The sequence below is a fragment of the Eretmochelys imbricata genome, chromosome 1 (genome assembly GCF_965152235.1).
Source record: "Eretmochelys imbricata isolate rEreImb1 chromosome 1, rEreImb1.hap1, whole genome shotgun sequence".
In the NCBI taxonomy this organism is placed as follows: Eukaryota; Metazoa; Chordata; order Testudines; family Cheloniidae; genus Eretmochelys; species Eretmochelys imbricata.
The window spans coordinates 18,755,612-18,777,237 of NC_135572.1; the positions used below are offsets into that span (position 1 = coordinate 18,755,612).

Below are 21,626 nucleotides of genomic sequence, written 5' to 3' on the forward strand. Positions count from 1 at the left end.
GTTCTGTCATCTGCTACCATTGAGAACAGTCTAGAGCCATCCTCTTTGGAACCCCCTTTCAGGTAGTTGAAAGCAGCTATCAAATCCCCCCTCATTCTTCTCTTCTGCAGGCTAAACAATCCCAGCTCCCTCAGCCTCTCCTCATAAGTCATGTGTTCTAGACCCCTAATCATTTTTGCTGCCCTTCGCTGGACTCTCTCCAATTTATCCACATCCTTCTTGTAGTGTGGGGCCCAAAACTGGACACAGTACTCCAGATGAGGCCTCACCAATGTCGAATAGAGGGGGACGATCACGTCCCTCGATCTGCTCGCTATGCCCCTACTTATACATCCCAAAATGCCATTGGCCTTCTTGGCAACAAGGGCACACTGCTGACTCATATCCAGCTTCTCGTCCACTGTCACCCCTAGGTCCTTTTCTGCAGAACTGCTGCCTAGCCATTTGGTCCCTAGTCTGTAGCGGTGCATTGGATTCTTCCGTCCTACGTGCAGGACCCTGCACTTATCCTTATTGAACCTCATCAGATTTCTTTTGGCCCAATCCTCCAATTTGTCTAGGTCCTTCTGTATCCTATCCCTCCCCTCCAGCGTATCTACCACTCCTCCCAGTTTAGTATCGTCCGCAAATTTGCTGAGAGTGCAATCCACACCATCCTCCAGATCATTTATGAAGATATTGAACAAAACCGGCCCCAGGACTGACCCCTGGGGCACTCCACTTGACACCGGCTGTGTAGCAAACGCTGATTTAAATATTGCCTTATTGAACTGTGCTCATCAGTGTATATTATATTATTATTATTAATATAACAAGGCCCAGGCAAAGACAAAACATAGTAACCATGATATTTCTATATGTGATTGTCTTATTCCTCTGCTACATTGCACCAACATTGTGTGCCATTAAATTCCATCACACAAGAGAAAATGTCACATAATATATTTAGAAAGTGAAACTTATCACATGTGGGAAGTTGGCCATAATTGACATTTATACTTTGAATAGCTGTCAGGTATATCTGTTGGTTGTTAACCAGGCTCTCCTGAGGCCTTATAGCATGTTTGTGAGCAAGAATCTTATAATGCTTTGTAGTAATGTTAAGAAGAGGGAAAGTACTCGCTTATGATGAGCTTTGTAATATTTCCTAAGAGCTGATAAGTATTTTTGATCGTACACTTCACAATAATGAACGGATGTGAGAGTTAACAAAATGTGAAAGGACAAACAACAGATGTTGGATTACACAGTTAGAAATTTATAAAATGTACTGAAAAAACAGGAAATATACTACAATATTTCTAAAAGTTGGAAAAGAAAAAATAATAGAAACAAAACTGCAAACAAGTTAGGTAAAAAAATGCTATGCTATGACCCAATATAAAACCAGGCAGTATCAAGAATAGCTGTGTTCAGGTTGTAAAGTATGGTTCCACAGATATTTGTAAGGTAGGCCTTTCTGTTATGCTTAATACACTCAATCAAGATGAGTTATCTGAGGTCCCTCTAATTATTGATTAAATTCAAACCCATCAAACTTATTGATAATTAATTAACATAGATCACTGAAAGGAACTGCAGCACTGGCTACCACAATGTAATTAGAAGATGTCACTCATTTAACACTGCTCAAGTGTCCCACAGTTTTCTACATGTTAATAGCCTGAAAATTATCTGTATTGGGCCACACTTAGCTGTGACATAAGGGGTGGTAAACAGCAGGTGTAAATTGGTTAGAAAATGGATGTAAGTGGTATAGGACAGTAGTGTAACTTGCACCAGATGAGCTTTCAGAAGGCCAGATTCTCAATGTTTTGTGCAATCATTTACATCGCTGTATAATCAGTGAAAAAATGGATGCAGCATTTTCAACTCACTTTACAAAGGCGTACATTATTAGATAAGGTCAAAAGCAATAGAGAGTTAGGCTCAGAAGGTATGGAAAAATGACTGTTATTTATACCAAGTACTTCTATATTGTTATTTGATTTCAGTCCAGACCTTTCAAAGGAATTGTATCCCCTTACTGTAGGCTGCCTTTGGCTAAATTTGGCCCATTTTTGCTCTTTAATCTGCAGAATTTCTTTATGCTATATTCTGATCTCAGATCTCTTTATGCTATATTCTGATACGCCATTGTATCTGGTGTAACTCCTCTGATGAAAGCTGGATTTTATCTGGAATGACAGAGCAGATTTCTATGGGCTATTTCTATGCATTTTTTTTTAAGTGGAATTTGTTATCTGGTCACATGTAGGTGGTTACTCTTGGATTGACCTGTAGCAGTCCTATAGTTGCACCAAATCTTGTTCAAAGGAGGTCAAATAAGGTGTCCATGGAAACGTTGTAATCAGTTGGTTATGATTATGCTGTCCATATGTGTGTATCATTTTTGTATTTGAAGTTATGCATATTGGCTACGTACTTGTATATCAATGTGTTTGATTCTAAGTAGCATCAGGGAAGCATTTGGTCAGCTTCTTGAGAAAGGACTATTCTGAATAAGTGCCCAATCAAGAAACACTTAATTGACAATGGACTTTGGGAGACGCCAATCCACATCTGAGCTTTTCTGGGAACATGTAAACAATGGCATCGGCCTGCAAAAAGCTGAATCATCCATGGACATGTGACTTGCCCAGGTGGCTACAAACTCCATCTTGTTGCTGTGATTTTGCACAGAACAACAAAGGGGTTTCCGCCCACAAGAGAGAGAATATAAAAGGCTCTGGAAGCCTCTCCATTTTGTCTTCAGCTGGCTCAAGAGATGCCTAAAATAAACTGAAACCCAGGACTGTAACTACGGGGGTGTGAGTGATTGCTGGACCCAGGCCATAAACCACAACATTAGTCTGAAAAGGACTGGGCCCAGACTAGGAAGGAGTCTAGTCCGAAAGAAGCTTATTGGAATATCTCTGAGGGTGAGATTTACCTGTATTCAGTTTCCTACTGTATTAGGATTAGACTTGTGTCTTTTGTTTTATTTTGCTTGGTAACTTATTTTGTTCTGTCTGTTATTACTTGAAACCACTGAAATCCTACTTTTTATACTTAATAAAATCACTTTTGTTTATTAATTAACCCAGAGTAAGTAATTAATACCTGGGGGAGCAAACAGCTGTGCATATCTCTCTATCAGTGTTATAGAGGGCAGACAATTTATGAGTTTACCCTGTATAAGAGTAAAACAGATTTATCTGGGGTTTAGACTCCCAGAAAGACTGAATATCCTGACACAAGGAAGAAAGGAGAGCAGCAGAATACCGACCCTGGATTTCAGAAGAGCAGACTTTGACAACCTAAGGGAAATGATGGGCAGGATCCCCTGGGAGAATAACATGAGGGGGAAAGGAGTCCAGGAGAGATGGCTGTATTTTAAAGAATCCTTATTGAGGTTACAGGGACAAACCATCCCGATGTGTAGAAAGAATAATAAATATGGCAGGCGACCAGCTTGGCTTAACAGTGAAATCCTTGCTGATCTTAAACACAAAAAAGAAGCTTACAAGAAGTGGAAGATTGGACAAATGACCAGGGAAGAGTATAAAAATGTTGCTCAGGCATGCAGGAGTGAAAGCACGAAGGCCAAATCAGACCTGGAGTTGCAGCTAGCAAGAGATGTTAAGAGTTACAAGAAGGGTTTCTTCAGATATGTTAGCAACAAGAAGAAAGTCAAGGAAAGTTGGGCCCCTTACTGAACGAGGGAGGCAACCTAGTGACAGAGGATGTGGAAAAAGCTAATGTACTCAATAATTTTTTTTGCCTCTGTCTTCACGAACAAGGTCAGTTCCCAGACCACTGCACTGGGCAGCGCAGCATGGGGAGAAGGTGACCAGCCCTCTGTGGAGAAAGAAGTGGTTCGGGACTATTTAGAAAAGCTGGATGAGCACAAGTCCATGGGGCTGGATGCGCTGCATCCGAGAGTGCTAAAGGAGTTGGCGGATGTGATTGCAGAGCCATTGGCCATAGAATCATAGAATCATAGAATATCAGGGTTGGAAGGGACCTCAGGAGGTCATCTAGTCCAACCCCCTGCTCAAAAGCAGGACCAATCCCCAATTAAATCATCCCAGCCAGGGCTTTGTCAAGCCTGACCTTAGAAACTTCTAAGGAAGGAGATTCCACCACCTCCCTAGGTAACGCATTCCAGTGTTTCACCACCCTCCTAGTGAAAAAGTTTTTCCTAATATCCAACCTAAACCTCCCACACTGCAACTTGAGACCATTACTCCTTGTCCTGTCCTCTTCTACCACTGAGAATAGTCTAGAACCATCCTCTCTGGAACCACCTCTCAGGTAGTTGAAAGCAGCTATCAAATCCCCCCTCATTCTTCTCTTCTGAAGACTAAACAATCCCAGTTCCCTCAGCCTCTCCTCATAAGTCATGTGTTTCAGACCCCTAATCATTTTTGTTGCGCTTCGCTGGACTCTTTTCAATTTATCCACATCCTTCTTGTAGTGTGGGGCCCAACACTGGACACAGTACTCCAGATGAGGCCTTGCCAATGTCGAATAGAGGGGGACGATCACGTCCCTCGATCTGCTCGCTATGCCCCTACTTATACATCCCAAAATGCCATTGGCCTTCTTGGCAACAAGGGCACACTGCTGACTCATATCCAGCTTCTCGTCCACTGTCACCCCTAGGTCCTTTTCCGCAGAACTGCTGCCTAGCCATTTGGTCCCTAGTCTGTAGCTGTGCATTGGGTTCTTCAGTCCTAAGTGCAGGACCCTGCCATTATCTTTGAAAACTCATGGCGATCGGGGGAGGTCCCGGACGACTGGAAAAAGGCTAATGTAGTGCCCATCTTTTTTAAAGGGAAGGAGGAGGATCCTGGGAACTACAGACCAGTCAGCCTCACCTCAGTCCCTGGAAAAATCATGGAGCAGGTCCTCAAGGAACCAATTCTGAAGCACGTAGAGGAGAGGAAAGTGATCAGGAACAGTCGGCAGGGATTCACCAAGGTCAAGTCATGCCTGACTAATCTAATTGCCTTCTATGAAGAGATAACTGGCTCTGTGGATGAGGGGAAAGCAGTGGACGTGTTGTTCCTTGACTTTAGCAAAGCTTTTGACACGGACTCCCACAGTATTCTTGCCAGCAAGTTAAGTATGGGCTGGATGAATGGACTATAAGGTGGATAAAAAGCTGGCTAGATTGTCGGGCTCAAGGGGTACTGATCAATGGCTCCATGTCTAGTTGGCAGCCGGTATCAAGTGGAGTGCCCCAAGGGTTGGTCCTGGGGCCGGTTTTGTTCAATATCTTCATTAATGATCTGGAGGATGGTGTGGATTGCACCCTCAGCAAGTTTGCAGATGACACGAAACTGGGAGGAGAGGTAGATACGCTGGAGGGTAGGGATAGGATACAGAGGGTCCTAGACAAATTAGAGGATTGGGCCAAAAGAAATCTGATGAGGTTCAACAAGGACAAGTGCAGAGTCCTGCACTTAGGACGGAAGAATCCCATGCACCGCTACAGACTAGAGACCGAATGGCTAGGCAGCAGTTCTGCAGAAAAGGACCTAGGGGTTACAGTGAACGAGAAGCTGGGTATGAGTCAACCGTGTGCCATTGTTGCCAAGAAGGCCAATGGCATTTTGGGATGTATAAGTAGGGGCATTGCCAGCACATCGAGGGACGTGATCGTTCCCCTCTATTCGACATTGGTGAGGCCTCATCTGGAGTACTGTGTCCAGTTTTGGGCCCCACACTACAAGAAGGATGTGGAAAAATTGGAAAGCGTCCAGCGGAGGGCAACAAAAATGATTAGGGGACTGGAACACATGACTTATGAGGAGAGGCTGAGGGAACTGGGATTGTTTAGTCTGCAGAAGAGAAGAATGAGGAGGGACTTGATAGCTGCTTTCATCTACCTGAAAGGGGGTTCCAAAGAGGATGGCTCTAGACTGTTCTCAGTGGTAGCAGATGACAGAACGAGGAGTAATGGTCTCAAGTTGCAATGAGGGAGGTTTAGGTTGGATATTAGGAAAAACTTTTTCACTAGGAGGGTGGTGAAACACTGGAATGCGTTACCTAGGGAGGTGGTGGAATCTCCTTCCTTAGAAGTTTTTAAGGTCAGGCTTGACAAATCTCTGGCTGGGATGATTTAATTGGGGATTGGTCCTGCTTTGAGCAGGGGGTTGGACTAGATGACCTCCTGAGGTCCCTACCAACCCTGATATTCTATGATTCTTTGATTCTATGAATACTGGTGCTGGGAAAATCCCTGTTAACTGAGAAGTCCCTGAACTAAGTGAATCTTAGGTTCTGTGAACTGCAGGGGGGCATGGCCCAACCTCTTGCTCTGTACTGACACTGACTGGTGTGACTAGCTCAGTAAGACAGGAGTGGAGGGAAGCCTTTTCTGGCAGGGGTGTTTGTTCTCAGTGGTATCCCAGCACACCTAGTGACAGTCCTGAGGGAGTTTCTGTGACCCAACCCACCACAGCAGGAACCTTTAAATAATGTAGGATTAATTTCTTCATCTTAAATGTCATTTCCATCCACCTGACTTTCATTACTTATGCAGTATATCTGAAGAAAATAAAGGGAAACAATCCAGAACTGTGCTTTAGCTGATAATTAGAATCTTAAATTTAGGCTTGATATTTAGGCACTTGTCTGATTTTCAAAAGTGCTGAGAACTCAACAGCTCCCACTAAGGTTCAAAAAAACTTGGCCCTTGATGCATTCATCTTTTCACTAGGTTAAGCTATGGCACTATTCCAACAAGCATTTTTATCAAAAGGATTCCTAAGAACAGCAAAAAAAAAAAGTACAAAAACAGTTTGTAGCTGTTTACTGTTTTCTCACTCCTGTCAATGTCCCAAAGATACAGGTGTGAATTGTAAGAAAGAATGTTTCACTTACAGAGAGCTCCAAGTATAACAATCTTCCGCATATATGATTTGGAATTCTGTCTGCCGGGAGAGAAGGGTTAAAGCTCAACAGACATCCTACACCTTATTACCCTGTCCCTACATTTCACTTGTCTGAATCTAGCATTTGATAAAGACAAGATAAAGAGAAGTGTTCGGCCAGAAATTGTATCTCAGTCCATACAGGAAACCTTGGTCTAGCTGGTTTTTCTTACAAGAGCAAGATAAAAACAATTTCAAAAGTGCTAAGCAGGAGAATTAGCTCCTCTTCTGTCTAAACTCCTGTCCTAAAGGTTGACCTAGAGTCAAGAAATGGTTAGCATTGCAAGAACACTTGAGCTGGCATAAAAAAGAGTGACACCCAGGTTTATTTGCTTGAAAAAAAAAACATGAGTAACGTACAGAATTTACCAATTGGGGCCCAATCACACAAGAGACTGAGCGTCTCGTGGGAATATTCCAGTAAGCTACCCATCAACAAAGGTGTGATGGAACGGTCGAAGCACAAGGCTGTGAGGCAGGAGTCCAAGAGTTCTAATCCCATCCCTGATTGTGACTATCTTTAGAGCTTGTGGCAAGTTATTTAATCTCTATGTCTCCATCTTCCCTTTTGTATAACAGGGATAATAATTATTACCTAACTACATCTTTCGGGTTTTAGAATTAGTAAGATGCTTATTTGTAAAGTGTTTTGAAGAGGAATAAAGCTGTGCAAGTGCTAAAATATTATTATTATTATTACAAAAATGTGACACATTATTTGAGGTTAAGAAAATAGTATCTCTTTATCTTAAAAAGCTTTGCAGTGGATAATGAACTGAAATTGTGATTGCTTAATACAGTTGCTTGCAATTTCTTAGTCTGAGTGCTCTGTATTTATTGTTTCCATTGTACCGATATATATTGGATTAATAAGATTATACTGTATGACTGCTCTCCCCCAGGATCCTTGTGAAATGAGGCAATCATAGTGAGGGCACTTGTTTAAATAATCATTATTGTATATAAGTGCAAAATGTAGTGTTTTGAGATCCCCAGAATATGTATTTTTAACATTAACTAAATTCATAGTGCATTTACAGGAAACCTCATTACTTTGGATATTAAAAACAAGAGATATACAAAGTATTTAAAAACAGACTATAGGCAACAATCCTCAAGAGGAGCAGGATGGACTAAATTATCTTTCAGAGCAGCAGCCGTGTTAGTCTGTATCCGCAAAAAGAAAAGGAGGACTTGTGGCACCTTAGAGACTAACAAATTTATTTGAGCAGAAGCTTTCGTGAGCTACAGCTCACTTCATCGGATGCATTCAGTGGAAAATACAGTGGGGAGATTTATGTACACAGAGAACATGAAACAATGGGTATTACCATACACACTGTAACGAGAGTGATCAGGTAATGTGAAAAGAAAAGGAGTACTTGTGGCACCTTAGAGACTAACCAATTTATTTGAGCATGAGCTTTCGTGAGCTACAGCTCACTTCATCGGATGCTGTAGCTCACGAAAGCTCATGCTCAAATAAATTGGTTAGTCTCTAAGGTGCCACAAGTACTCCTTTTCTTTTTGCGAATACAGACTAACACGGCTGTTACTCTGAAACAGGTAATGTGAGCTATTACCAGCAGGAGAATGGGGGGAAAAATATCTTTTGTAGTGAAGGTTCCCCTCCCCCACCCCGGCTCTCCTGCTGGTAATAGCTCACCTTACCTGATCACTCTCCTTACAGTGTGTATGGTAACACCCATTGTTTCATGTTCTCTGTGTATATAAATCTCCCCACTGTATTTTCCACTGAATGCATCCGATGAAGTGAGCTTTAGCTCACAAAAGCTTCTGCTCAAATAAATTTGTTAGTCTCTAAGGTGCCACAAGTCCTCCTTTAAATGATCTTTTCCAACACCTATGCTTCTTTGCTATACCATTGCTGTTTTCCAAGTAAATAATATACACCGGAAAAAATAGATCTCCTCTCTCTTGTGTGTTCATAAAAAGTACGTCTTGTTCATTTAGAGATTATAGAAAGAAACCTCTCTCTAAACAGGATCCTGCAAGTCTTCTGTGCACCCAGCTCCAATTAATGGGCCATATGGTACTATTGATCCAGGCATGAGAATTCCCACTGAAATCAACGGAGGGTTCTATGTAAATATGCTGGTGGCAGGTATGGACCACTGAACATGAGTTGTGCTATCTGGGCACAGAAATGGGGGAGCTGAGGACAGTTTCAGCTCAAATTTCGAATTTCCTAGCATTTGCTGCCTCTCCTTTACCATATTTCTTTTTACAATGGAATATGCTGGCCCAGGGCCAGATTTTACAAGCTTTACTTACACTGAATAGTATTACACTGAGTTCAAAGGGAGCCACCACATAAGCACTGCTTAAAAGTTAGAGTTACAGAAACTGGTTCTCAGGATATAAATAAAGAAGTCTCACACATCCATTTCTCTGTGAACTTAGAACTATGTTTTGCTCTTGTTTTGGAAGCCTTAAAGGCTGCATATAAATCTAGACCACCCCTGTACTTCTCTGACTGCACAAGCCATTCATCTAGAGTAAATTCAGCTGTCACTTGAAGTTGAAATGGATGAAACAAAGAAACAGCAATCAAGCTATATCGGTGTGAGGCAGGTAATTACAGAATCTGTTAAATTATAGTGATTAGACACTGCTAAGGAGAAGCCCAAAGAAATCTGAAGCAACTTTTGTGCGGGGAAAAAGTTTAATTAAACAGCTGCATGCCTCTTGCAATTGATTTGATTTTTTCCCCCTTAAAAGCAAGCAGGTTAACCAGAGACAAATGGCAGATAAGGGAGTGTAAGTGGATCAAGGGGAGCCTTGGGAAATCCTCAAACAATAGGTTTGAATGTGGCATTAAATGGTTCATTTGGTGGTAAGTGATTAAATGGGAGAGGATTTCCTTTATTATGGAAATTGGTCCTCTATGCTGTTGGACCTATGCTAATGATCTGAATTGCAGAGAAAAGGATGACTGTGTTATAATGGTTTATAATACACTACTTCATGTTGGACTATAAGGAACATTTGCATGAATACAGTCATGCAAAGAATTTGAACAGCAATAGATTTTTGTTTGGAAGGAATTATTCTCATCAGTGTCAAAAGTTCACAACCCAGAAAATGGTGTCTGGCTATACATCACTTTAAAGCAAAATGTGCCATTTTTAGTCTCAACTGAGTGAAAACAAAAGCCCTCCACAGGACTCTATTTAACTGAGAAAGCTCCATTCCAAGTCTAATTAAAATTAGCTTATTGGATGGGAAAGACTACACTGCACTCATTGGGGGAACTGAAAACTTGTACTTAAACCGCTTAAATCCTTTAGAGTCTTAATTTATATTTTACAACATAAGCTATGTCAACAGTGATATTCCTTCAAAGTACAAAAGGAAGGAGCATTTGCTCAGCACAACAGTGAAAAGTATTTCAGCAAGATCCAAGGTCCTGTTTGTTTTAAAATGTATTTACAAATTCTCTAGCTATTGTGGATTAATGTAAGCCCTCATCATATTAGCATGAAACTACTCAGTGATATTCTTGTAAAATCTCCGAGAAGGGAAAAAATACTTTTTAAAATCTAATTTACACAAACATTAGAAATGCTTCAGACTTTTTAAGTGAAGAGTGGTTTAGAAGGAAAGGAACTTTCACAGGGTGGTATGGTTTAAAACATGCATTTTAAAAAGGCACACAAACACACACTTAAGAACAAGGAAGGCATCATTAAAAGGTTCTCCCTTTCTGCCTTGGTTTCATACAAGCCAGTGGAAGGATAACAAATGGTCATGGTTTCATTTTACAGTGCTGCAATGAGGATTTAAGAATCCACAGGGCCTCCTCATCTGTTGTTCCTTAAGCAAACATCTAATGTAATTTTAAATTTCACTTCATCACTGTGATAGCTGTGAGCAATCCTCTCCTGTGTGCTAACCTTCTCTCTCAGTAGGGTAAGGTCAGTGTTTTGGAACTGCCTCAAACTGCTCACTCTACATTACACAACTCTTCTGTGGCCAGAACATGAGGTGCACTTTTAGGGAAGTGTTTCATCAATCCTTTTAACTGCACTAAACTATTCCTGTTTTCAAGTAGCAGCTGAAAACCTGCATTTTGCGTATGAGAAAAGTCAGTGTGGTGAAGTTAACTATCGCCACATTGATAACAAATTAGCCTCACAGGGGCCTAATCCTGCAAGAGGTTTACGGCCACGCTGGCAAAGGTATTTAGGGGCCTAAAGATGCAGATAGGTGCCTTAGTTGCTTTTGAAAATTTTATCCAAGTGATTTGGGCTTCTAAATTCCGTTGTCAAAAGTGACTTGGCACTTGGGCCCTGATTTTTAAAAGTACGTCTGTGTGATTCTGCTCAGTGCTGCAATGCTTCACTAACTTAAGAGCCTAATACCCATTTTAAAAAGCGACATAGGTACTTAAGAGCCTAAATCTTATTGACAATTATGGTAGTTAGGCAACTAACCTACTCAGACACTTTTGACAATCTCACTAGGTGCCTATCTGCATCTATGGTCACCTAAATACCTTTTAAAATCGGGCATTTTGTGCTTCCTGAGTACCCTCTACTCCCATTTAAAGACAATGGGAATCAAGGGCAAGAACAATCACACAAGGTGCTCAGCACCTTGCAAGATGAGGCCCTGTGTAAGCCTATATGGACATATGCCGGTTAATCAAATTTGCTAGTGATGACTGAAATTACAGTGCGTTGTACAATGATTGTCCTAGTTGAATTTGCAGCTAATGGTGGAAGAACACCCCAGCTACAGGGAAAAATCCTGAGTTTAAAGAGCCACAGTTCTTCACATATCCAGAAAGCATCCTGCCATGATGCACAACACTGTGCTACCAGACACACCTGATGACATCTGATCATGACCACAAGGGCATGTTTCTGTTGAAATACAGTGAAATCACAGCAAGTGCAACCAATAACAGTGATGAATATGGTTGCTGCTGAAGAAGCCTTATATGTACCTTCTTGTGCACTGAGCCAGCACCATGCAGCGCGCCATAATCACAGCATTTCCCTTGCACTGATGTACCCCACTGTGTGAGCCATGGGATGCTGGCTTGTGAGTGTATTCCTGGGATTTGGCTCACAGTGTTAAGGCATTTCAGTTCTTTTCCAGGTCGAATGACCTTAAAGCTATTAATTAGAACCCCCAGTGCATAATTAATTTCAGGTGGCTGTACACAGCAGGAGATACCAGGATTTTCCTCTGAATATTAAGGTTTACTCAGAGTATAAATGTGGAATAAAGTTCAGAGCACTGAAAGTGACTTTTCAAGCACAATGGTTCAGCTCCCCATCAGCCATTTACACATCAGCAGGCACTGTCTACTGTTTTCAGCTACAGAGCAAATTTACTGCCACAGAATAGTTTGGAGAGAGGTAAGTGAAAGAAAGGGTTAAAAAATAAATGTATCTCATCAATTCTCTCTTTAGAAAAGCTGCCAGGACGAGGCAGGGTGGGTCCCTGGTTCTTTTTTTCGGGGTTATCTAACACCAAAGCATGTGGCCTACAGCAGCAAATCTGTAGGTCAACAAATTGTCCCCTAGGATAAGGTGCAGTCTGAAATTACAGCATGAGGTTTGCTGGAAATGGACAAGTGAAGCCCCAACCTTCTCTAGGATACCCTGGGACTCATTAAAGAAGCACATCACGACGTACAGCATGCCAGGTAAAGCAAGCCTTGGCTGTGCACTGGAAGCTCCTGCTCTCACACAAAGCCATAAAACTTTACGTTAGCTCCATTTTGGTCTAGAAGGTTCCTGGTTAAAAAGAGACAGAAATGGAAGTGAGGAAAAAAGGAGTGAGGAATGATTGTTGAAAATTCTTCATGCTTTCCATGCAACAGCTAAGGCTGACTCCACTTGAGCAGGGTTACTGAATGAAATCCAGGAGAGCTGCATTGTTTGCTTGTGTAGTTATGCAAGCTCCCCAGAGGCAGATGGCAGAGCATTTCAAAATTAACAAGAAAGAATGTCATCTCAATGCAAATAAGAGATTGCTGATATAGATTAGATGTTTTACTATTATACATACACACGTGTGTCGCACACACACACAAACACACACACACACACACACACTTCAAATATGTTTGGGAGGCAGTACTTCAGCTGACGGCAGAATGTCAGGAGAAGGCTTCCTAGTAATGAGCTCTACTAGACTGTGAAAGTCTTCTCAGAGAAGCAATGGAATCTCTCTCTCAAGTCCTGTAAAATGGGACTGGACAAACAACTTGAAATATACCATACCCTGCATTGGCACTGTGGGACAGGCCATATGACCTACTGGAGGAGGTTCCTGGTTGAAGACAACCCTAAGTTTTACCTTTGATGGAAAGCAGGATCAAACCCTGTGTGATTAAAAGCTTGATTACTAAATCCTGCCCTTCGATGTAGTCATGTGTCCTACTGACTGCAAAAGGAACTGTTCTACCAAGACCTTTCCATTTCCCTACAATAAATTCATAAAAGCTCCTATTTCATACCAAGAGCCGCATGGCTAAAAATAAATCAAACATTTCCACATAATAAGGATTTAAATCTAAATCTCAGTGCTATTTTCCACACAACCTTCGTCTGTTTATAGTTCCCTCTTTAGCTGTAAGTGGAATTGTTTGGGGTGTTGTACATGGAAGCACAAATACTTCCTACACAGTCATCACAAACAGAAGTGGTTGCCTACTACGGGGAATATGAGATTCACTAACTCATGCCCCATACGACCCACTGCAGGCTGAATTACTGATCTGATCTCAGTTTTTGTCACTTGTCAAAAAATTGAGAACAAAGAGCCCACTATACAGGGTTTGTTTTATTTTATTTTACATTACTGGAAGTAAAAGCTTAGCTGAATGCTACGAAAAGAATTTCCAGTGTGTGAGGGTAGAAACAAATACAAAAAATAAACATTTAAAAAAAATCAAATCAATGATCTTGCAAAGCAGGGACAGCTGGGATGCATAATCATGAGCATGAGAATGATTTTACTTTGTTTGACTAAAACTTTTATATCATGGGATTGCTCTCTCAGCAAAAAGCCCAGCATTAGCTTCCGCTGAAAATTTGTAAAGAGATTAAAAGTAGCCCGTGGGATAAGTGAGTAGGTTCATCGAGGCTGTCTAGAAAGGAGTAAGGGGAACCCAACAGTCAGATTCTTTTAGATTGTTAATAAAAATACTTTGCATTTTGGTGGCACTGAGGATCTAAAATTGCTTTATTACATTAACTAACTGTGCCTCACAACACCACTACAAAAAAAGAGAAACCCAGGGATCAGTTCACCCACCACTGACATGCAACCACCTCTGCAATGAAACACAGCAGCTGTTTAAGACTGCACAGAACTACTGAAAAACAGTTATGGACAGAAATTGAAAAATAATGTTACAACCAACTCCGGGACAGATTTAGGGAGGAATTACTCAAATTAGAATATACCCAGGACACCAGAGCCATTACCCCAGCTACTACAAAAAGTGACATAAGATCTTTAAGGATAGGTCTACCCAGCAAACACCTAAGGCTTGCCCAGATCAGCTGACTCAGGCTCGCGGGGCTTGGAGTGCATGGCTGTAAAACTGTTGTACATGTTTGGGCTAGGGCTTGAGCTCGAGCTCTGGGTCCCCACAAGGGGGCAGAGTCCCAGATCACAGGCTCCAGCCTGAGCCCAAACATCTGCACTGCACTTTTACAGTCCCACAGTCCAAGCTCCACAAGCCCAAGTCGAGCTGCCATGGGAAAGCCATGAGTGGTTAATTGCTGTGAAGACATAATGACCACAATCAGTCCTGACTTCGTTTTTATGTCTCATCCTTCCAAAGAGAACATCGGACATTGCTGGGGCACTGATTCAGTGCAGGCTCCTAGCAAAGTGTCACCTACTAACCTATCTACAGCAATTCAGGCCACAATGTAAGTATTATCTGAAGTTTTCCCATCAAAGTATTGGTCCAACCCAACACTTAGCTTAAGAGATCTGAGGGCATCCCAACAGAAGGTAGCATGGGGACTATCTTGCTCAGACAATTGGGTGAAACTGTGAAATCACATAACCAGCACTTGCCTAGTATGTGGGAATGTAGCCTGCAACTTGCTGAATGTGCTACAGTTTAAAAAGCAGCTAGCAATTAATGTGTTGATATTCATTAAGATCTAAATCAGGTAATGATATGAATTATACATTCCTATTAATGTATTATTCTCTTGTGCTAAGGAAACTGCCAATAACAATGTTTATAACAATACGCTCACACAAAGTATGCTGACTGGACCAGAATTTTCAATAGCTAACACCATGCTAGAAGTGGTGCACAAGCTCTGTTCTCTAGGATCAAGTGTATAGGATAATTTATCTCTAGATGACAGCCTTAATTCTCAGATAGGAACGGCAGCTATCACATTCAGCCAACTGACAAAGTACACGTGGGATAATAGGAAACTAACTTTAAACACCAAGATACAGGTTTACTAGACATGCATTTTAAGCATTTTAAGAGACCTAGATCACCCACCGCAGGCATGAGAGAAGGCAAGATACCTTCCACCTCTGCAGTCTTCACCATATTCTCAATATCAAGCGGGAAACCAATGTTCCTGACACCCAAGTGCTTGAGGAAGCAAAATTGCCAGGTCTATTCACTACTCTCAAACACAGAAATCTTCTTTGGCTCAGGCATCTGCACTGGGTGGATGATGGACATGTTCCAAATAATCTCCTGTATGGAGAACTTGCAGATGCTCAAAGGCCACTGGGCTGACCTAGGCTCAGGTTCACGGATGTTTACAACAGGGACTTGAAAACTTTCAACATCGGCACCACAAACTGGGAAGATGTAGCTAGCAACAGGCCACACTGGAGGGCTACGCTGCTCCAGGAAGTCAAAGACACTGAAGAGAGGTGGTTGAGAGAGAGGAAAGTGAAGGGAGGGAAGAGGAAAGCACAGCGCGCTTCAAGCACTAGTAGTGCACCAACTTCATCCTCTGGCTCTGCGCCTTACTCATACACCATTTGTGGCATGGAGTGTCACTCGAGCACTTGACTGTTTAGCAGTTCATGATGCTGCAGAATGACACACAGTAATTGTACTGCTTTGGTGCTTACATCATCATCTTTTGAGATAGACAGTTGCCACCAAAATTACTTTTCTAATTCATTGTCAGTGATGGATCTATTTCCTGGCTTGTAATTTGGTCACGTCTTTTCATTATTTTTATGCAGGGGAAATAGGTGGCTCTTCTGCTACATCAGTACTGGGCAAATTAGTTGAAACAATAGTAAAGAATAAAATTGTCAGACACATAGAGGAACATAAATTGTTGGGCAAAAGTCAACATGGTTTCTGTAAAGGGAGATCATGTCTTACTAATCTATTAGAGTTCTTTGAAGGGGTCAGCAAACATGGGGACAAGGGGGATCCAGTGGACATAGTGTACTTAGATTTCCAGAAAGCCTTTGACAAGGTCCCTCACCAAAGGCTCTTACATAAATTAAGTTGTCATGGGATAAGAGTGAAGATCCTTTCATGGATTGAGAACTGGTTAAAAGACAGGGAACAAAGGGTAGGAATAAATGGTACATTTTCAGAATGGAGAGGGGTAACTAGTGGTGTTCCCAAAGGGTCAGTCCTAGGACCAATCCTATTCAACTTATTCATAAATGATCTCGAGAAAGGGGTAAACAGTGAGGTGACAAAGTTTGCACACGATACTAAACTGCTCAAGATAGTTAAGACCAAAGCAGACTGTGAAGAACTTCAAAAAGTTCTCACAAAACTAAGTGATCAGGCAACAAAATGGCAAATAAAATTTAATGAGGATAAATATAAAGTAATGCACATTGGAAAAAATAACCCCAACTATACATACAGTATGATGGGGGCTAATTTAGCTACAACTAATCAGGAAAGAGATATTGGAGTCATTGTGGATAGTTCTCTAAAGATGTCCACGAGGTGCGCAGCGGCAGTCAAAAAAGAGAACAGGATGTTAGGAATCATTAAAAAAGGAATAGAGAATAAGACGGAGAATATCTTATTGCCGTTATATAAATCCATGGTACGCCCACATCTTGAATACTGCGTACAGATGTGGTCTCCTCATCTCAAAAAAGATATCCTGGCATTAGAAAAGGTTCAGAGAAGGGCAACTAAAATGATTAGGGGTTTGGAACGGGTCCCATATGAGGAGAGTTTAAAGAGGTTAGAACTTTTCAGCTTGGAAGAGAGGAGACTAAGGGGGGATATGGTAGAGGTATATAAAACCATGAGTGGTGTGGAGAAAGTGAATGAGGAAACATTATTAACTTGTTCCCATAATATACGAATTAGCGGCCACCAAATGAAATTAATGGGAATCAGGTTTAAAACAAATAAAAGGAAGATCTTCGCACAGCGCACAGTCAATCTGTGGAACTCCTTGCCTGAGGAGGTTGTGAAGGCTAGGACTATAACAGGGTTTAAAAGCGAATGGGATAAATTCATGTAGGTTAAGTCCACTAATGGCTATTAGCCAGGATGGGTAAGGAATGGTGTCCCTAGCCTCTGTTTGTCAGAGGGTGGAGATGGATTGCAGGAGAGACATCACTTGATCATTACCTGTTAGGTTCACTCCCTCTGGGGCACCTGGCATTGGCCACTGCTGGCGGACAGGATACTGAGCTGGATGGACCTTTAGCCTGACCCAGTATGGCCATTCTTATGTACCATTGCTGCGCATTTCTCAGTGTGCTTGCTACAGAGAGAACCTCTAAAGTTGGCTACGTTTAAATAATAAAATAATGGAAACTGAGAAGTTGGCACTGTATACAAACATAGGTGTTCTTCCTTGGATGTTAACATGCCTATGGCCATTCAAAGGGGATACTGAGAGATGCAGTATGTGTGCATAGGAGGCAGCAGACTCCATAGTTAGCCACAACTCCTCCTATGTGCTGCTGATTTTTAAGCAGCAATGGGAATTAGGCAACGCTGATTTCTATGAAAAAACAAATTTGCTTTAGAGCACAAACAGAGATAATTAAGGGACTTGCTCGAATGGGAAGCTGCATTAGAAAACAACTTTGCACTTTTAAGAACGCACACTGTTTCTTGTTATGCCAATTTATTTTAATTAATCAGAAAAAAACATTTGTTCAAGATATTAGCAATGCTAATGCTAGCCTGTCATTCCATTTCCCCTCTAAATGCCCAACACAGCAATTCCAAAGCAGCACACATCTGGCTTGAGGTGAGATCTCTTTCTCTAACAGGTGGCTATGATCAAACTGTACTTTGTGCAAATACAGAAGGTCAAATCCTGGTCCTGCAACTTATGTGGAGCGGAGCCCAGCTACACTGCACAAATGCAAGGCTCTCCCCATATTGGATGGAATTCACTACAGTGCAGAGAAACTATACACCATTTAATCCTTAATGGTGCACTATGTGGCCCAAGAGTCTTGTATGGGGTGAATTCATGTTTCCCAGGAGAAAGAGGAGGTATACGTTATGGCCATTAAACCACTCCACCTCTAAACCACTGGCTGGCTCACAGCTGGGGAGAGAATGAATGGGTCAAGACTGCATCTGGAAGATAGCCTGGAAATGGAGTGGGCAACATGAAGACCCTCCTGGACAACTGGCAAGAGGGCGGGAGGGGTGACATGGGTCAGCCTCTTCCTGCTCCTTGCTCCCTAACTCTCCCAGTGCCTCCAGGGCGGCAAATGCACTGTCTGGAAGTGCAGCACCCTCTGTGGCCTTGTGAGAGTAATAGGAATAACAAACAATGCTTGCCATGCCCAAAGAGGTGTACAAATGCTAACAATAATTAAAAGGCCCCTCACCCACAAATAATTCAGCGTTGCCCACCCCAAGTGTTCAGAAACAAGAGGCACCCCCCAAATCATGAGATTGACTTAAAAATCACGAGTTTTTTTTTTAAGTAATATACTTGGGGTTCTTTTGATTTGCCTTCTGCATTTTCAGTCTTTAGGGAACACCTGAGTTCTGTTTTCAAGCTTTTCCCCATAGTCAAGAGGACTAGAAACTTACTTTCTTTTTTAAACGACAGTCAAAAATTCTCATATAATCACATGACTCCAGGAGTTGGGGCATTAAGAAAAATGCCAAATATCACGAGCTAGGATTTCACTGGATGTATAGAGAAGAAATTGCTATTAATAACTATCACTAATAGTATCTTTCATTAGGGTTATTCAGTTTAATTACAACTGATCAGAAACAAATAACTTGCTAAAAAACCCACCTAGTCAGCCACAGGGGCAGTGCAACCAATAAGAGGGCAAGGAGGATGAATGCAGGATAAATGGATAGATAGCTAATAACTACAGCCAGATCTTTGGTCCAACTAAGATCCCTTCATGCTATCAGTGCAACTCAAAGAACTTAAGCCTTTCACATATAGACAGCCTCTGAAACGGCACCTATTAAGAGTTCAAATGGTATTAAAGCTTTCAGAATAAATAACAAAACAGAGCAAATCAAAGGACACGTGTAAAAAGGTGACATCAGGCATGAACTTACACCAAAGCCCGATCTAGACACAGGGCCACAATGGACACCTGCTATAACATATTAGGAGTTTGCGTGGATGTTACACGCTACAGAACAAGAGAGAGAGAACGAAGAGGTTAAGAGAAATCATTCTTCCCAAACTCACAATCTGACAGACCACAAAAGCATCAGAAGGAAAGCCAGCCCAGATATCCAACGATCTAGCAACAGTTTCCAAATTGCCTGATCCTGCATTCCTTCTGCACCCAGAACTCCCACAGAATTCAACTGGATCAGGACCTAAATCTTAGGTGTCCAATTGCTGTTTTACTTAAGAAAGGACTCCCTTATTATTATTTTTTCCATGAGACACTGGAGTTTGTAGATCTGCACAAAAAGAATAATGTTCTCTTGAATGCGATTGCCATGGTGACATCCTAGCATCCCCATCGAGCTTGGTCCTGTGCAGAAATCATGATAATGGCAATTGCTCTTTTTTTAACCTGCTCGAGGGGAAAAAACCTGCCATATTTTGCAGGAAAGAAAAGAATACATTAAACTACTAAGGACAAGGTTTCCTCTCATGTACAATCCCATTGAAGACAACGGGCATTGGAGAAGTGTAATGGAGGGGGGGAAATTTACCTCTAACCTTTACTCTCCTCCCTGAACAATTTTATTTTCTTTCCTTCACTTCTTAACCTCTTCCATCACCAGTATTAACAGCCATCTTTCTTCCCCTCTGGCGGGAAGAACACACAAACAGTTGCCGTCTTAGTCAAAGCAATGTTATTCTTTGGCTGGCTGGCATGGTTTCCAGCCCACAGAGCGGTCAACTCCTTTGGCTTCCATCCAGAAAGACGAATAAACCACTTTGGCAGTAACTACAGCTTTGTCCAGGCTGTTTCCAACTTGCTTTTTCAATTTATGGCACTTTAATGCCACAGGAAGTGCACTAGGTCAATTTGAAACTCAAATGTATTTGAAACAAAATATGTTTCTATGTTCTTAGATCTCTCCTACTATTATAACTTCTCTTCCCTCCTTTTTTATTTTTTTTTGTAAAAAGAGGTTTATTGGCCAGAAGCTTGGCTTCTGCAAAAAGCTGCATTCCACACTTGTGGGCTATGTTCTACAAATGGACAATGGTAGCAGAAATCACAGATTTCTTCCTTTTCTTTTCCTTTCTTTTCCTTTCCTTTCCTACCTTCTATTGGGAACATTTTCAATGGAGAGGCATTTTCCTGAAATTAAAAAACTCATAGCTCTGGAGATGTGCAGTTGGCCAGCATAAGGATTTAGACTTGAACAAGGTTCAGGCTGCAAAGCACAGGAAATCTCACAACATAAGACAAACTGTGGTTCAATAAGTGTGGATGCTAGCTGGATAGATTAAAACCCCAGGAATGAACGGTAAGACACCCTCTAGGCTCTATTCTCTGGAAGAATAATACCAGAGGCAGAAATCCACTTTATAAATGTGGGGGTTGAGTTTCTTCTGAAAAGAGAAGCAGATGTGAATGTAAAGCATGGGAAATTGTATTAAGCACTGAGTTTCAGTGTTCAGGTTATTATTTTCTCTTTCCTTTCCTCCCCTCATTTTTCGCTCCATTAAAATTCCACCTTAGAAATCATAGTCCAAATGAATGAACAAACATGCATTGTTCAGTATCAAAATCCATTGGAACTCATGTGGACGCTGACAATGTGGAAGTGGAACTTGAGCTGGGGTAGCCGAACCCCTTGGGCAGTTCAGTGAGGGAATGCCATAATGACAGATTAAGTACATCACTAATCCATGTGTTGTGTTCCTGCTGCACAGGTGTGTTCAGGGATTATCTTTCTGACATGCAAGTCACTTATGCCAATCTTTAAGGATCCTTTCTTTTCCTTTTGGTTCCCCAATCTATCAGAAATAAACTCCCTACAGATATTGTACTGAAAAACTTCTGAGTAAATTCTTACCATAATGCTTGGTACAGTACATCTTCCTCTGGAAGATGATAATTTACCAAACTAGCATACAAACATTCTTGATCCTTAGGACCATCTATAGCCTAGCTACTAATATTAAAACAAAGTAGAGGGAAAAATTTCACATGCTTGAAAGAGATTTCCATAGTTACCTACCTTCCAATAGCCTAAAGAGAACAACAGAAGAATTTTAGTGAGTGTCTGAAGGCCATCTCTGAAACCTGTAGATC

The 21,626-nt window shown here is 41.5% G+C and overlaps 1 protein-coding gene across 4 annotated transcripts in view; it reads right to left on the reverse strand.

The window, feature by feature from the left end:
* TENM4 (teneurin transmembrane protein 4) overlaps nucleotides 1–21,626 on the reverse strand; it is a 448,178-nt gene that overhangs the window by 295,491 nt on the left and 131,061 nt on the right. Inside the window, exons 5-6 of one of the 4 annotated variants that reach the window (XM_077842115.1) lie at nucleotides 11,956–11,990; nucleotides 8,471–8,472 (exon numbers count right to left, since the gene is read on the reverse strand). The exons of the other annotated variants lie outside the window; for them this stretch is intronic. Coding sequence (XP_077698241.1) covers nucleotides 8,471–8,472; nucleotides 11,956–11,990 — 37 coding nt within the window. The remainder of the gene's footprint in view (nucleotides 1–8,470; nucleotides 8,473–11,955; nucleotides 11,991–21,626) is intronic. 4 annotated transcript variants of the gene reach the window in all.